General features: G+C 44.9%; 1 protein-coding gene across 2 annotated transcripts in view; it reads right to left on the bottom strand.

Moving 5' to 3' along the window:
* Positions 1 to 12,185, bottom strand: part of Irak3 (interleukin 1 receptor associated kinase 3) — a 58,651-nt gene extending 46,466 nt beyond the window's left edge. For both annotated transcript variants that reach the window (XM_028869610.2, XM_037196737.1), the window contains exon 1: positions 11,952 to 12,185. In XM_028869610.2, the coding sequence (XP_028725443.1) occupies positions 11,952 to 12,084 (133 nt within the window). In that variant the 5' untranslated portion in view covers positions 12,085 to 12,185. The remainder of the gene's footprint in view (positions 1 to 11,951) is intronic.
* Between the last annotated feature and the right edge of the window lie 6,415 nt (positions 12,186 to 18,600).

The following is an 18,600-nucleotide window of genomic DNA, read 5'->3' as shown; positions in this document are numbered from 1 at the left end:
AACAATGCCTGGTACTATTAACCAGACCAAGAACCCCATGGCTGGGCAGGCCAGAGATGTTAGGGGGAAACAGAATGCTATTATTCTGCTAAATGAACACTATGATCAACTTCCTCATAAGTTCTTATCTGGATAGCCTGACATGATGACATCTCTCAGCCTCCACCAGAGAAACTTCTTCTTGCACTAGATGCTGGTCAACACAGAAACCCACAACTAGTCAACATACGGAGAATAAGTGACTATGCAATTGTTCAGCCCTGAATGAGACATTTATGTCACGTGAGCCCCCTCTTCCCAAGGCTCAGGGATCTTCACAGAAGAGGGGGAGTGGAAAGACTGTAAGAGTCGGACACAGTGAATCCCTAGAGAGAATTTTCCAGACACAGCAAGGCAGTTGAACTTAAGAATTCAGAGCCGCTGTGACTGCATGCACAAGGCTTGTGTAAGATCAAGCCAGCCAAAATCCCAGCGTGGAGAGCGGAGGAGCACACAAAGTCTCACAAGCCGTTGAGGAATTATGGGAAACTGATGATGGGCACCAGGAGAAATGCAGACCCTGGGAAGCCACCAGCAGATGGCTCTTCACCCACTCACACAATGGCAGCAATAAGTGAACTCATTGGGTTAAAAAATAATAAGATCATGTGAAGTTGGGAGGAAATTGGGGTAGCAGAATAGCAGTGAGATTAGAAAAGAGGAAATTGTGAGTGATTTGGTAAAAACACATAATTTGCATTATGAAATTCTCAAATAAAAATATTAATTATATCAGGAGTTGGGGACATAAGCCAGTGGTAGTATTTGCCTACTTTGCAAAAGCCCTGGGTTTGATCCCTAATCCTACAACAAGAATTCAATATTAAAACATGCACAATTGTTCTTATTACTTTCCCTAAATGATACCATGTGACCATCTACTTATTTATGTTGACTTATACATTACTAATAATCTAAAAAACGAGTGTAAAGTATATGAGAGGACTTGTGTACTTTACACACAAATACAGTATTATCTTACATAAAGAAATTGATAGGTGACTTATCTCTTTCTCAAACTTATCTGTCTTCTTGGTTAACACATATTTTTCCTAAACACTTTATTTGGCTACTTCGACCAGCTCTTAAGAGCAAACTGCTGTCATTCAAATACTTGTTGATGTCTTCATTGTGCAACTTATTATAGTAACTGCAGGCACCAAGGAGGAGCAGAGCATGGAGACAGGTCCCTAAATAAAGATGGGGACACCAAGGATGGATCTCTACACAGGGAGTTTCGGGACCCCTAATTCAAGGTTAAAGCAATTAATATTTCTAAATGGGGGCTAATTCTTAAATAGGTATTGGCTAGGGTTTCCTGTCCTGGGGAGTTTCCGTTTGAAAGCACGACCCATCAACTGTGAGCTCTACAGACTGTTCCTCCTTCCAGGGAGAAAAGTCTCCAATCAAAATGGAGTATGGCTGTGTGCCCTTGGGTTCACCCAGGACCATGAGTGTTCGTTCAGTGGTGACTCTGCCATTAGCCTCTGGGGCAACTTCAAGTGAGTCATGAAGTTTACGAATAATTTCCAACTGCTTGTGTGTCAAATGTCCTTTTAGGCTGTCTACCAAAAATGTTTACAAAATTTGATTGTACTTTCTTGGTCTGTTTTTAAAATTATAATGAACACTGACTTTGAAATCCCCTTAGTCTTTCTAAGTTAAAGCTGTAGGTCAGTGGTAGAGCATTTGCATGTCATACCCAAGACCCTGGGATATCCCTAACACTGGAAAAGAAAAGACAAAAACTCCAAAGCCAACTACCTCTAGTCTTTAGGAAACTTTCTACTGTCAAGAATAGTACTCCAAAGTGTCACAGGGCTTTTTTCTTCAGTGAGGGAAGCTTAGTTTCCTTCTATTAGAAGTAAATCTTCTAATCATTACTATTTTCAGAGCATTGGGTGTAATTCACCACACAAAATGATAATATTATTTCTATAACACATGACAGGTTTGGCATTTGTTAAATAAACAAGGCTGATTTCTTGTACTTTGGATCATTGGGATAAGGCATACACACATGATTTCATGGGAGCAGAGAGGGAAGACACTCTCCCCTGAGCCACCGGAGTCAGGGAAGGAATGGGGGAAGGCAGGCCAGACTTTAGCCAGCCTAGAGACAAGGGCAGCTGGAGCAAGGTTTACTTGGACTGAAGGGAGAAGGAAAGGTCTGTGGGACTGAAACTCATTTCACAAACAAGGAGCGTATCCAGGAGTAAAGAGAAGGGAACCTTTAAAACATAGGTTCAGCCAGACAGTGGCGGTGCACGCCTTCAATCCCAGCACTCAGGAGGCAGAGGTAGGTGGATCTCTGTGAGTTTGAGACCAGCCTGGTCTACAGAGTGAGTTCCAGGACAGCCAGGGCTACACAGAGGAACCCTATCTTGAAAAAACAAACAAACAAACAAAAAGTAGGTTCATGTTCAAAAGAAGCCGCCCAGGAAAGTTCCTGTTGTCTTTGTACGTCACACACCTAGCCCAGATGCTAGGTTCACATTTGTCAAACTGCAGACAGAGGCCCTGAGGACCTCGACAGTAACTGGAGAGAGCTCATCCACCAGCAGTGAGACCGACCTCCAACTTCTAAAAGTAGCACAAAGTCGCTTCAGCTTTACTGAGGATCCCTCTGGGGGCAATAGTTTACACAAGGAGACCAAGCATTATTTTATTGCCTGTTGTCCTCACAGTAGCCAAGGAGCCACTTACAATGACTAAGGAAACCAGTTAACTTTCCAAAGCCCCAAGACATCAGCTTTCCCACATTCCATTCCTCTTTTTCATTCCTCTTTTTTTTTTTCCAACTGCTGGATTTCCCTTTTAAAAGTGCACCAGGGCATAACCCTGTGCTCTCTGCTCCTGCCATGTGCCCGAGAGAGACTGCTGCAGCCGAGAAGTTCCCCCTCAACAACATTTCTGAGTTTCAGCTGGGGCGTGAGTGGACAGGCATCAGTGAGCTAGCTGCCTGTGTGAGCTACCTAACACTGACCTGCACAAAAGAGTACAAGGAAAGCCAGATTAGTCAGGAGGGTTTTTCTGCAGAACTTCTTCATAAGAGACTGGCCAATACGGACTTAGAATCAGTACTGCCTGTACGCATGGATGGTTTCCAGGACTAGAAATTGAATATGTTTTCTCTTTCTCTTTCCGGTGATTCATGGTCCAGCCTTAATAGCTTTTCCCTGAGGATAATGCATTTTGAACAGAAACACCACTAAAGGAAGACTAATTATCTGCCACCATAAAAATGTATAATTCATTTAAATCAAATTCTATAAAACAATAACTCGGATTTGGTGCAACGTGAATGCAAATTCTTGGCTACAGTCCATAGTCTTAGCTTCCTCCAATACCTTCCTTACTTCTCTCTTCCAGAATATAGGACTTTATTTCTTCATAAATCAAGGAGGAAAATTCCCAATGATTAATTGCATTGTTAAAGAGCATTCTAAATTAAAAAGATAAAGTAAAAAAAAATCAACTGTAGTTGTAGAAAAACATTGTTTTGGAAGGCAAATCTTACTGAATGATGCCTTGTCACAAATAGAAATAAAAAAGGTGACCTGAGAAGTTGAGAAATTTACCTTCTTTTTTTACCTGAAGGTAACAATTACTATGACAATATTACTAGATGCCCAGAAGTCTCTGCAGACTGTGTGAAGCTGGTAGAATTGTCTAGATAGTGCTAACCACCGGGGAATTCAGTTACAGAAATCTTGTCTCCATATGCAAATACGGCCCTGGAGGGGGATTTTTAGAATAACGCAACACACCCCAGTCTGCAATCTCTGTATTTGCATATGACCACAGGCCAAAACCCTAGGAAGTTAAGACAGCGTTCTTGCTGTTTATCTTTGGGTAACATACTGGGAAAGTATGGATGCTGCTTCTTCGTCTCTGGTTTTCTACAAAACACACAACAAGAGAGGTTTGGTTTCAGCAAGCAGCAACAGTAACAAGCCCTTCACGATGAGGGATGTTTTAAAATTCCAAAAGAAGAAAACAAAATTAAAATGTGTAAGTCATCTATACATTCCTCATACCAGACAGTGGTAACAGCACAAGTATATCGATTTTGTAAGAAATTATAATTATCTACACTTATGCACTTGTGTACTTTTTATTTCATTCTTGATTTCTTTTTTGTTTTGTTTTTTGTTTTTTGTTTTTCGAGACAAGGCTTCTCTGTGTTGCTTTGCGCCTTTCCTGGAACTCACTCGGAGACCAGGCTGGCCTCGAACTCACAGAGATCCACCTGCCTCTGCCTCCCGAGTGCTGGGATTAAAGGCGTGAGCCACCAGCTCCCGGCACCATACTTGATTTCTATTCCATAAGGAGAGGAAAGGTGGAGAACACCGTCATGACATCTCAAATGTCCCCCCATCTATGTCTTTTCCTAGACCCAGATGAGGGGTTGAGGCTAACAGCTCTTTAATCTTAGCTCTTGGCAGGCAGAAGCAGGTGGATCCGTTTGAGTTTGAGGCTAGCCTGGTCTTCTTAGCAAGTCCCAGTGTAGCCAGAACTACATAACGAGACCTTGTCTCAAAAACAACTAAATCCATGTAACATCTTTTATTGATAATGACCAATACTGCATCCCCACATCTCCCTCCCACTCCAGTCTTCTTATGGTATTTATGTAAGTTTGCTCCATACAAAATTGGAAAATCTTCACAAACAGTTACTATAATCCTTTCTAGAGTGGTCTTTGTTGAACATTCTACCTAGTAAGATGCTGGGTGTTTTTTTCTTTTTTCTTAAAAAAAAAAAAAAAAAAAAAAAAAAAAAAAAAAACTCCGTTGACTACTTGTTATTTGATTCAGAACATAAATGCCTGCTCTGTTCCAGCTACAGTTTTAGATGTTAAGGGAGTCAGTGTGAAATAGACACATTAAAAACATGAACAAACAAATATAAAACCAGAACAATTGCCTTCATGGCTAGGATTTGTAATGTTATGACAAAGTACTGAGTGAAACAACCTAAGGAGAGAAAACATTTCAGCTCACAGGCTCAGGAGGTTCAGTCCATCATGGCAAGGCAGTGGTTCTCACCCTATGGGTGGCAACCCCTTTGTGGGTGAATGAACTTTTCACAGGTGTTGCCTAAACCCACTGCAAAACCCAGATATTTACATTATGATTCACAACAGTAGCAAAACTATAGTCGTGAAGTAGCAACAAAACAATTTTACGGTTGAGGGTCAGCACAGCATGAGGAACTTTGTTACAGTGTCGCAGCGTTAGGAGGGTTTAGAACCACTGCGGTAGGGCGTGGAGGAGCCTCGCAGCTCAGTTCAGAACTGCCAAGCAGAGTGAGAGGGAAAGTCTGCACCAGAGCTGCCCACCTTTTTATCCTGTCCTGGTCCAGGCTACCGGATGGCACCGCCTGCTCTTGGTGCAATCTCCCTCTCATGGTTAACCCTCTCCGGAAGCACACTCCCAGGCACTCCCACAGGATGCTCTACCAATCTCCTAGGCACCTTCCCAATCAACCAAATTGACGGTCAAGAGTCCCCGTCAGGAGGAAGGGTATTTCTAGATGGGCAACAGACAAACGTGAAAGGTGCAAAGGGGAAGTGGCGTAGGGGAACGTCAAACGGGAGAGAACAGGGGCATCAGGAGGGGGTGTCAATTTACGGGGTTTCTCTGTGTAGCCCTGGCCGTCCCGGAACTCACTCTGTAGACCAGGCTAGCCTCGAACTCAGAGATCCCCTGCCCACCTCTGCCTCAGTGCTGGGATTAAAGGCCAGAGCCACCACTGCCCGGCTGGGGGTGTCGATTTTATAGGAGCATTCAAGGTATGCTGAAACAGAGCAGGTGAAGAGGGACATCTCAAGGCTGTCTGTCTGCAGGACGACTGTCCTGTAAGCCCAAGAAAAAAAAGAGTCAACACAGAAGAGAGGGGAGGGAGCACAGTTATGGGGGTCTTCCACGCTGACTCGACGTGAGATGGGAAGCTACCGCAGGGTCACAAATGAAGTAGCCATATTGACCTGTGTAAAAGGTCCACTGACCGCTCTTTTGGAAAGGGGTTTGGGAGGGGTGAGGGAATCTCACTTAGAAGACAGCTACACAATCCAGGCAAAACTCGGATGTTGGTTCAATTGAAGATGGCTGTGGAGGCTGGGGCAAGTGGTTATATATGATTGCATAGACCCAAAAGGCAAAGTCCAAAATATCAGTTGCCTAGAGACAGGATGTGGTTTGTGACGGGGTTGGGGGGAGGTGAAGGGGGGGGTCAGGAGGGGGAGCTGAGAAGTTACAAAATATTAATCTTTTGGCCTAAATAAATGAAAGATAAGGTTGCTATCAGTAAAAATGGGGAAACTTCAGGGAGTGGAGGAGAGACATTTGGGAGATGTTACATTGAAGACATCTGTCAAGTAGGTAAATAGAAGGGTGATGCTGACGCTCAGGCTAGAAAGTTGGGAATTGGTGACATCTGAATAGAATTTCCTAGGTAGTGGGTATAGTGGGTCATGGATTAAACTCAGAGGTACCAGAAGAGATTAAGATCCATCTGTCACAAAAGGAAGACACGAGGACAGCATGTAGTTCTAGAAATACAAAGTGCTTTGTGAAGAAAGGGCAATCCATTTGGGTCAAATAAGAGGAGCCCTAGGAAGCGACCAGTGCATTTAGCCATGGGAGGAATATCAACAGGACCAGTGGTGGGCGAAAGCCCCAATGAAGAAGGTTCAAGAAGGGATCCAGCAATGCACTAGAAACAGCCCTTTTGAGGGAGAAGGGATAAGTGGACTGGTAGCTTAGAGTCGAAGGAAGATCTAATGAAAGCCTTGTAGGATGGGAGAGATGGTCCAGTGGCCAAAGTCAAGATGCATTCTGTCTTCAGGAGGGAAAGCCTATGGCTGCTCCTGAAGTAGAGGAACCATGGAGTGCCTCCTTCCGAAGAGGACAACGAGGAAAGAAGAGACAGAGAAACGTTGTAATGTGGGTACCCAACAGATACTACCATAGCCTGTGGTGAATGTGGACAGAGATAATTTACATCCCAAGTGTGGACCCTTGTTATGTTGTGGTAAAGAACACAGTTCTTTACCGATGTGATCTTCCCCAGAACCATCCTCAGTCTAACAATGAGGAAGGCATCAGATAAATTCCAAGTGAGAAGCAATAAACCCCCCTCAAAACTGTCTAGGTCGTCAAAAAACAAGCCTGAGATATCACCGTCCAGAGGAGATGGAGCACATGGAACTAAATACAAAACTTGGATGGGATCCTAGAAGAGATAAGGGAAGCTAGGTAAAAAGTGAAAGAGGTGTGAATAAAATATGAACTTTAGGCAAATAATCACATGTCAGTCTTGTGACCCATGGACCACGCTGATGTGAAATGTTAATAATAGGAGATACTGGGTCCAGACTTTATGGGTAAAACTTATATGCAGTGTACCTGAGAACTCTTTATCATCTCCTGCACACACATAAAGCTGTTTTAAAAGGTAAAACCATTCCATTTTTTTTTTTATTAAAAGAAAAAGATGCACTCAGGAGTCTGATTATCTCATTGAAGTCTTAGTCTGTCACTCGTTAAATTGACTTGAGGCAAGTCACTTGAACTCTCTAGCAATCCCTTTTCCTGTCAATAAAATGGAAATGGGAACAGGGTCTACACTTTTATAGTGGGTACAGGAGACAGTCTTTGTTTGTAAAGTACTTAAGGTGGGGCCAGGCAACAGGAGATACTTCAAAAATGGCAGCTGTTAATATCATTGTTCTTATTGTATACATTTATTAGGTGTTTAAATGCAACAGGAGATACTTCAAAAATGGCAGCTGTTAGTATCATTGTTCTTATTGTATACATTTATTAGGTGTTTAAATGCAAGATTGCTGTGCTACTAGATTTATTTGTTTTAAAATGACTATTCATTGGCATAATTTATTTATTTTTAAAAGATTTTCACTTTTATGATTTTTTAATTTTGTGTGCATGTTGAGGAGGTTATGTACATGTGAGTGTGGGTGTTCAGGGAGAACAGAGGCAAGGGACTTCAGATCATTACAGATGGTTGTGAGCGGCCAGGCATGGGTGCTAGGAACAGAACCCAGGACTTCTGGAGGAAGAGTACATACTCTCAACCACCGAGACATCTCTCCAGTCCCTTATTTCCTCTTGTAAGAGGAAGAAAGTTGAATAGCATCTGTCTCATAGAATTTACAAAATAACAACATGAGTTTTCTCAGTATACCTTACAACATTGAGAGATGTGCTTAGTGTGAATTGTCCCAAACCAGTTACTTTAAATAGCAATCTATGGGAATGTGATAAATGAATGTTCTTCAGAGGTTCTGTATGTCTGTTGTGATGTCATTATATCTGCAAAGCAAACACTAACAACCAGACAGAACCTCGAAATTATACTAATGTTACTAGCGATGCTTAACAAAAGTGGTTTGAAGAATTTGATCTACGTAGTGGTTCTGAAAGCAGCTGGTACTTCCAGATGGTATTAAGCTTTCTACCTACACTTAAGGCATCAGCCGCTCCTGGAGAAAGATCCAAGCATTTGTATGTTCAAAGTCTTACATGGGTGAGTCTAGCATGTGAGCAACCAGGCTAGCGGATCCCACATGCACTTATTTACCCATCATAGAGAGGGCTATGTGATCTGCCTTTGTCTGAACTGTCTTTGGTAATGGAGCTCAATGGTCACGATCCTCAGGGATTATGATTGGCCTAGGACAGGTTCTCCTATCACTACTACGATTCTTTTCCATTTGCAGTTGGGGGCCCTCTCTATCTTCAGATTCTCACTTGCTTTGTGCTTAAGAGGACAGCCCACTCATGTGTACGTTCATGCGTGTGCGTGTGCATGCGTGTGCGTGTGTGTGTGTGTGTGTGTGTGTGTGTGTGTTATGTCTGTCTGTCTGTCTGTCTGTGTCTGTGTGTGCATGCACATGAACTAGGGGATCAAACTCAGGCTCTCCCATATGCCAAGCATTTACTCAGCTACTCCTTCAGAGCTTAGCACGGCTTCATGGTTCTGTCCCCCATCGCTCTCCTGGTCTCAAAGATCTGGTTTTCCCTCCTAGGACTCCCCCTCACCCCTTTTCTGTCCTCCCTGTACCAGCAGGGGAAACAAGGCATGTTAGTGGCCAGAGTACCACTCTCTACAGGGGCAGCTACACCTACATCAAGGAGCCCACATTTTCAGATCCTTCCCCATGAGCGTCAATATGCAAAGCCATACCATCCATACTCCATATAGAGACAGGATTTTGATCCATGGCATGAATCCGTTCAAGCCCAATAAACCAACCTAGTATCTCCATTAAGCATTCCAAAACTACCCATGGTAGTGAATCCATCAAGTCTCTGGTCATCGGCCCTATACTGCCAAAACTTGATGATTAGTCAATACCCCTAAAATATGCTCCATCAACTGGAGAAAGACAAGTGATGTACCTCTAACCAATCACATGAGATGCCTCAAATCTAGTTACTCTGTCTGCTACCTTTCCCAGGCTATCAGATTTTTAAAAGGCCTTCCTTTTTATCTCCAATTTAAAATCTCCCCACCTTAAGTCTTGGCCAAATGTACGTAGCTTCAGAGTGCTCCTTCATCTGTCTAGACATCCCCGGCTTGTTCTTGGGTCAGTCATCTTCATTTATTACCACAAGGGCAAAAGAGAGCTGTGTATATAAACAGCACACTGAATTGTTGGTTTTTTTTTTTTTCCAAGTCAGAAGTGCTATGTTTTTAGGGGCCTGTGAGATGCATGAGGAAAGAGTATGACAGTAAGGGGAGGTGTGCAGTGTGGCTTGTGGCTAAGAGCATGAACTGCCCTCGTTCAAATCCTGACTCTACCACTTCCGACTGTATGAACATGGGCGAGTTACCTCACAACTTGTAACCTATCATCCTTATCTGTAGAAACACTCGCAATGACTACAGCACCTGACCCACAAGGGAGAGGAGGGGGTTATGAGGCATGACTCGTTGGAGTTTAATGCTACAGAGAAAGATGGGGGGAAGGAGAGAGAAAAGAAGCCAGTTAATGGAGCTGGACTTCCTGGAAAGCAACGGGGAGCAGGGCCTGAGTGCCGACTGCTCCCTTTACATAGGACTCATGTTCTTCCGTTTTCACAGCCTCCACCATCTGGCTTCCTTCATCTGTGACAGGGTCCGGCTCCATGTGAGCCTGTGCACTGGACCAAAAATATCTTGTTTCCAAAAATGGATTCATCCTAGGAAATCCATAGACACATATACTACCCGATGTCACGATCTAGCTCACACAGGGAAATAATCTGGTAGGGGACGGATCTTATCTCTCACATGCAGGCTGGGAATGGCTTTGTTTTCCAGAAGTCAGAGCCAAGCATCCTCTTCTGAGATGTTTGCTGAAGGGTCATCTATTAAAATGATAGTTTAAGCCGGGCGGTGGTGGCGCACGCCTTTAATCCCAGCACTCGGGAGGCAGAGCCAGGCGGATCTCTGTGAGTTCGAGGCCAGTCTGGGCTACAGAGTGAGTTCCAGGAAAGGCGCAAAGCTACACAGAGAAACCCTGTCTTGAAAAAAACAAACAAACAAACCAACAAACAAAAAATGATGGTTTAAAAATCACTGAATAAGTTGTTTAGATACTGGGCATAGAACCAAGACCTTCCTCATGCTAAGAACACGTTCTACTTCTGAACAACTTTCTCAGTCCACTCCCAAAACAGGTTTACACAACTGCTAGAGTTTCCGAAAGTATGAGCATATTGTTTACAACCACAGGGAAGTGTTTTGTTCAGAGGGCTGCTGTTCTTGGGGAGAAAAATCGCTATTTCAGATAGAGCTGTTCAAAAACACTCACGTTTATTTCCAATTAACATTAACTGTGGCGGCCTGCGGTATTAAATCTAACCCCAAGGAGAACGCTTGCCCTTAAGTACGCAGAGGCCTTTGTCATGACATCACCTCTTCCAACACACAGTTGCTCAGTTCACCAAATCTGCAGAAAACGGATTTCAGAAGATAACTTTCTAGACTAATATAAAGAGGCTTTCTTTACACTTTCATTACACTAGATTTGGCGAATAAACAAGATGTATTTAATTAAGAAAACTAGGAGTCACATTCACTGCAAACAATGGTGTTTCCCTTGAAGATTATTGAAGATTCATTGAAAACACCCAAGTGGCTATGCAAGTCTGAGTTCCATCACACAGACACACACACACACACACACACACACACACACACACACACACACAAGAAAACACCAAAGGGGGTTGGGAGAGATGGCTCAGCGGTTAAGAGCACTGGCTGCTCTTCCAGAGGACCCAGGTTCAATTCCCAGCAGCTCTCACCTGTTCCAGGGCTTCTGACACCCTCACACAGACATACACACAGTCAAAACACCAATGAACATAAAATAAAGATAAATTTAGGAAAAACACCAAAGAGTAGATATCTTAAACTTAAAAAAAAAAAAGTACAAATAGTTTGCTTTTTGTTTGTTTTTGAGACAGACACTCATGTTGCCTAAGCCAGACAGGAACTCTCCACATAGGTGAGGATGGCCTTGAACATCTGACTCCTACCTCACCTCTCCATGGCTGGCATCACCAGTCTAGGGAATCAAACCTACAGCTTCATAGATGCATAGATGATCTAGACTCTAGCAACTGAGTCACATCTCTAACTCTCTAAAGAGGTTTGACTATTAAAAGAATTGGGGAGACTTTGGAGAGCCAGTAGACATCACTCGCATATGATTACCATTTGCATATTTACTCGCCCATGGCAAACCGAGTGTAACAGGATGCCTTCTCCATATCTGACTTTCCCAATGCCCCCACCTTGATCCAGCAGTGCCCAAAGTGTCAGAGAGGGAAAGGGAGCGAGTGGCGGGGTCTCTGGGTTAGTGGGGAGGACGGGCAGGTCTGGGTCGCACTCACCGAGGCCCCGCCAGCCCAGCGGACCGTCGCAGCTGTCCAGGATCGCGCACAGCTCGCCCAGCAGCGCGGGCGGCAGGTCGAAGAGCAGCGTGTGCGCCGACAGCGAGCCCCGGGTCCCGCACAGGCCGGCCATCGCCGAGCCCCGGACCCCGCCGCGGCGAGCCAGGGATGTCGCCGCGGCTGCCACCTCCTTACACAAGCGCGGAAATCCAGCTCCACGACGACGGCTGCCCTGCCGGGAGCTTGCAACACGCCGCGCCCCGGCCCTGGCAGGGCGGGTCCCACGTGACGCGGGGAGCCGCTCCCCGGGGATGCCCTTTGCAAGACCCGGGGCCGCCCCTGTCCCCCATGCCACCCCGGCCTGCGCCCCGCCCCCTGTCCGTCCTCGGCTTGGGACGTGACCCGACCGACCGAGGAGACCAGCCAAGAAAGTGAGGGCGGGAGACGGAGGCAGGAATCCGGGAAAGCCACCACCCCTCTGCTGCCCTGGGATGGGCGGGCGTCCTGGCCAGGGTGGATGTCGGGGGCCGGGAGGGTCTTTCTTACTTCTTTTAAAGTTTCTCTTTGTCCCGTCCGGGAAGAAATACGTACTCGCTGAGAAGCACGTTTTCCTCTCCCGTTTTAACCAAATAAATGTAAACGGAGGAAAACGTGTGCACACTGGAGGAGGACTGGGGTACCGGGTGGGGATGGGGCGGGGGGCGCGGATGGGATGTAGAAGGAAACCGCAACAAACAGGCCAAACCCGGGCAAAACTGCTCATCCTCGCGGCAGAAGGCAGCCCCTGCCACCGGGCCGCCTGGTTTTTTTTTTTTTTTTTTTTACTACATTCTCCTTTTCCTTCCTCAAAAGTGCTTCACCGAGCTTGCAACATGGAGTTTAAGGAACCGTGGCTGCGGTTTTGAAAGAGTCTACCGTTTCGACTGGAATGGCCCACGGGAGGCTGGACCATTACGGACGCTACTGACAGAAGAGGTCTTCAAAAGGAGGGATGGGAAAATGTCAACTCCGAAGCGGGACAGTGAGTGATGGGACCCAGCAAGGCCGTCCCCTGGCAAACAAGCTGCTCACCGTCCAAACCGCTCAGCTTTTTTTTACTCTTTGGGCACAGCGCCCCCTGGAGTGCAGCCGAGGTGGTGCAGGGGCGTGCAACACCCCTCTCCCCCGCGTGAATTCCCAAAGTAAGAAGTCTTCTGTAAAAACACACGTGAGAACTGGCGAAGCTAAAACCGCTGGAGCGAAATTTCTGAAGTCTCCTCATTCTAACGACTACGGTTTTGGTTTCTGTTTTATACCAGACTACGCACTTAAAAGGGCCTCTGTGCCACTATGTCGAGCGACATTGGGAAGAGATTAGGGAGTACTGTACTGGGTTCCTTTTGCTTTCTAGGGCAGAGAAAGCGAGCTAAGACAAACCCCTGCACAGGAAATCAACATGTGTACTTGTTGACAACATGCCCAACAGACCAACTTAAAAGGAAGCCGGGGCTTGTTTGCCTCAAGACCTCAGAGGTTCTGACCCTGGTTGCTTGACCTCCATGTCTTTTGAGGGTCCTGTGAGAAGTCAACCCACCAGGGTGGGAGAATGTGGCGCAGAAGGATGTTTACTTCATGACAGCTGGAAATGAGAGAGAGTGTGTGGTGGTATTGTGTTCCCCAAAATATTGTGCACCCTATTAAACTTATCTGGGGTCAGAGAACAGAAGAGCCGCTAGATATAGAGGCCAGAAAATGGTGGCACACGCGCCTTTAATCCTATCACTTGGGAGGCAGAGATCCATCCGGATCTCTGTGAGTTTAAAGCCACACTGGAAACAGCCAAGCATGGTGACTCATGCCTTTAATCCCAGGAAGTGAGCCTTTAATCCTAGGAATTAAATTTCTGATGGCAGAAAGCAGAAAGGTATATAAGGTGTGAGGACCAGGAACTAGATAGAGCTGGTTAAGCATTCAGTCTTTCGAGAAACAGTTCAGCTGAGATTCATTTGCATGAGGACTCAGAGGCTTCCAGTCTGAGGAAACAGGATCAGCTGATGGCAAGGTGAGGAAGCTGTGTCTTGTTCTGTCTCTCTGATCTTCCAGTATTCACCCCAATACCTGGCTCCCAGGCTTGATTTTTATTAATAAGAACTTTTAAGATTCTGTGCTACAAGAGGGGGGGGAGTGTAAGGTGTAAGGGACTGGGGAAAATTCTCTTCAAGGGACTTGATTTCTTAGGCTGGCAATCAAGCTTTTAGTATATGGGCCCTCAGAAGACATTCAAAATCTTCACCATAACAATAATAGGAGCGCTCAGAAATAGTTGCATCATCAGATAGTCTAGTTTACCATGAGTCAAGGAGGAAGAGATGGGGACAAGATATACCCTTCAAAGCCCCGCCCCCAATGACGTAATCCACCCAGGAAGTTAGTGCCCTTATGAGCCACCATCTCTCAACCCTGCCGCCAGCTGGGAACCACGAGTTCACCACTTGAATGTTTTAGTGCTTCCTGTCCAAGACACAGCACACACTTCTCCCATCGCTAGAGGTGAACCGTCCACACCCGTGCCTAAATCTCATCTCTTACGGGCACTCTGAACCCTATCAAACCCAACATGGCTTTGACTCTGCAGTCTGCAGTGTTGCTTCCTGGTGGAGTTGAAAATTCTCACCACCTCCAGCCTTTCTCTCACCCCACCCCCACCCCACCCCCCACCCCCGCTCTCAACAGAGCCACTTTCTCCCACACAAAGAGTCCTCTTCGGGGCCACCCACGTCCACAGCATCGGCACTACCCTCCCGCGAACAATTTACACCCTTATCCTCCCCGTTGGTGTCAATAGAAAAAAAAAACAAAGACCGAAGAAGGATGTCACACTGAGCTGGTAGAATTTAATTCTTCAAAGGAGAGCAGGGTGTAATACAAAGAGCTGGGCTCCCTCGGTCTGTTCCTTACCTCCTTGTCTTTCATTATGATCCCTTCCCTGCAAGCTGCTTGACGCTCCCACGTAACTTCTCACATCAGGATGCTATTAGTCATGTTATGACGCAACCAGCAAGCTCTTTCCGAGGCTGGCCAGGTGTGGCTACCTGATGTTAGGTCTTCAGATTTCAAAACTGTGAGCTAGATAAGCCTCTGTTGTTACAGACTAGTCCAGCTGGAAACACAAAGAAAACTAAGACATCAATTATATGCTTGGGTGCATGTCTGACTCCCTCTGTCTTTGTTTTGTTAACTGTTTCTGGGATAATGTACCCCTCCCCCCCAAAAGCAATTTAGGGTAGAAAGGGTTTATTTTAGCCCACCATTCCAGGCCACAGTCCATCATTTCGAGATAGTACAGGGGGCAGGAACTGTAGAGAACAGGACTGCAGAAATCGCTCAGCAGTTAAGAGCACTGGCTGCTCTTCCAGGGGACCCAGGCTTGATCCTAGCAATCACATGGCAGCTCACAACCATCCATGACTCGAGTTCCAAGAGTTGTGAAGACCTCCTTTGGCCTCTCCAGGCACCAGGCATGTACATGGTACATAGACATATATGTAGGCAAAACACTCATAACCATACAATTATTTTTAAAAAGAAAGAGCAGAGAGCAGTGAATTAATGCGTACATATCAATCAGTGCTCTTCTGGATTTCTCCACTCGTACAGTTCAGGATTCTGTTCCCAGGAGATAATATCAACTTGACAGTTAGCCATTGCACCCTCCAAATCTTCTGATTCATTAGAATGATTCACAAGACTCAGGAGAGGTTCACGCCTCAATATTTTTGCCCGAAATTAGTTCTAAGATTCAGTTATTGAGCATGTGACTGGCCTAAATATCAGGAGGGTGTGGTTGAGAGTTTCAGTGTGTTGGTCATGTTCTTAATCATTCAGGCACGACTGTCATGTTTTTTCAAACTGCCTAAGGACTCACCACAGATCACCTCTGGCATCGGATTCGATTGTAATAGAAAAGCTCATTATAAATAGAAAAAGACAAACCCATCATTCCAAAAATCCCAGGAAAGGGGGAAAATACATTATTTATTATACCATACACCCACAGCCACAGGAGGACTCCTGGACATAAGCATCAACACTACCTGTTTTTTATAGACAAGAATTGAAGCCTACTGTCCCACAAAACTATGGGGCTTTTCCAGCTCAGTTTTCTCCCTGTTCTTCTCCCCAAACGTACCCAGGTTAAGGTCATCAGGAGTTCTGCATTACGGAACAGAGTCCTGCTGGTCAAAGTCCTTAGGAGTCTACTTTATGATGGTTGTATTGATGCGTTTCTCTCTTTCACCCCCTTCTCCCCCCCCCACGATCTCCCCAATTCCTCAAGAGCTACCAAATCCTACCTCTCCTGTGACATTCAGTGAAGCGGGAAAGTGACCTTTGCTGAGCATCAGTGTGTTTTCACATGGTGTCACATTGACTACTCTGGTAACTCCAGCATGTGAGTATGCTAGTGTTTATTAAATACTAAAGGAAATTCATGCCTAGAGAATTTACTTTGAGACTGTAAAAGTAAAAGCAGATGCTTTTACAGTAATCCACTAGTCATACAAAGTTTCACTATTGTACCTGTTAAAGCCAAATTGTAGACAAAATTCTACACATTTAAAAGGGTATAAGCTGGGCGTGACGACAGGTGCCTTTAACCCAGCGCTTGGTGGACAGAGGCAGGCAGGAATCTGTGAGCTTGAAGCCAGCATGGTTTACATAGTGAGTTCCAGGCCAGACAGAGACAAATACACAGTGAGATCCCGTGAAAGAAGAATAAGAAAATAGGAATAAGAATGAGAATAGGAGGAGGAGGAAAAAGGGAAGAGAAAGAAAAAGTAAAAAATAAAAAATGTAAAAATAGTTGCATCTTAAATCTTTACTGCTTGTAGTATTGATTGCAGACGTCACACTCGTATGTGTTTTCTAGTTGTGTTGTTCTAGAATTAATCTGCCTTTCCACTGAGAAATCACTCTGTAAGATTAAAGATTGATAAAAGAAAAGGCTCTTTAATATAGCGTATGCCCAACTCGGCCTAAAGCCCAAACAGGAGCTGGCTTGAACAGAAATTTTTGCTGTTTTATATACACCTTAGCTTTATGCATTCCACATATGCTATCATTTTCAAATCTCTTTCAGGTCGTGGCCCTAGATTATGCCTTGAACAACTTAAACAGAAACTGGAGAGTGCAAGTCTGGCCACTAAGGCAGATGGATGCACAGAGTGAAGATTTTTGCATATTGTACAATTATTTTAAGTGCACCTGTGCTCTTCTCTTTGAGATACTGCTACCCAGAGTCGTCTTTCTCACCTGGCAGAATTAAGCTTTTCTCAAGAAGAGAACTAAGGGCTTTGCGGTAGGCCAGGACTTATCTTTGGCCGTGGCTCTGCCCTGCCCCCTTGTGCGGCCTGTTAAAGGCACCCTCTTGGATAGAGGGTTGTAAGTCAGGGTTATTGCCTAAGCGGATCTATTAGTAAATCCCCTCCACTCTCGATTGCTTCGGTGGACTGGAAGGAAGAGGTGACAATAGTTGTCTGTCTTTCCCTTCCCTTCCCTGTCCCCCTTTCTGTGTGAGTACTAACACCAGAAGAACACCAGTGGGGGGGGGGCGGGGAGGATGCAATACGATTTGTTGGTGGTTCACTATTTTAGAACATTGTATCTTGCTTTCTACATTCAGAACAAGTTCTGTCTGGCAAGGAGACTTGGCCTCCAGGGCTACCACTGTCCTCCCTTCTTTTCCTTGGACTCAATAACAGATGCCGTTTGAGTCTAGCTTAACTCCCCTATATTATAGGCACAACCGAATTCTCTGCTTGACGGGCATCCTGAACGCTGGAATGCAAGTGTTGACAGGTGGACACCATGGTTGTGAGTTCCCGTCCTTCTCACACTCCATTGTCCTTTCAGGGTTCACTCTTAAATGGAAGCTCGAGGCAACTCGGGTAAGAATTCGAGAATGGCAGCAATAGAGAATTAAAGGAAGCACGGGGTCCTTCCGGGTGCGTGATCTCCGCAGTAGCCTGTGCAGCATCTTGAGGTGTCCTAGGCAATGTGTTTGCAGCTCATTCTGGTTACAGCTCACAACTCAGTCTTGCCAACACTTGACACTGTCAATCTCTAGGCTTTAACTACGCGCTGAGTGCTTAGCGATATTTCCTTTTGATATTTAGCTACACTTTTTCTGACCACTAAGGAGAGTAAGCGTCTTTCCATGTGTTGATTACCTGTTTGGCTTCATTCTATGCGCATGTGTTACCAGATCCAGTCTCTGACCCATTTTTCTATTAGCTGCTTGCTTTAGGGGTGAGTCTGGATTTGTGATCATTGTTTTTTATGGTATGAAATGGGAGCTTTATATAATATGTATATTAAAATATTTCCTATTCTGTGGTTTGTTCTTCACTCATTCATGATACATTTTAGTTACTCAGTGCTCTCAATGTTTATATGATTTGCCAGTCAGATTAGATAATATTTTGTTTTCAGAGATGTTTGTTTTTCTTCAAATTATAAAGAGATTATTTTACATGACTTTAAGTTTTATTGTTTTGTCTTTCATGTTTAGGGGCACAATCTACCTAGCATTAATTCTTTTCGAATAATATACTGGTGATACTTTGAATAATACAAAGGTAGGTTCCCAGCTCATCTCCAGCTTGTTCTCTAT

This window comes from Peromyscus leucopus, chromosome 18, assembly GCF_004664715.2.
Source record: "Peromyscus leucopus breed LL Stock chromosome 18, UCI_PerLeu_2.1, whole genome shotgun sequence".
NCBI classification, from domain to species: domain Eukaryota; kingdom Metazoa; phylum Chordata; class Mammalia; order Rodentia; family Cricetidae; genus Peromyscus; species Peromyscus leucopus.
Note: the sequence above shows the minus strand (reverse complement) of the source record. Positions and strands in the feature narration are given on the sequence as shown.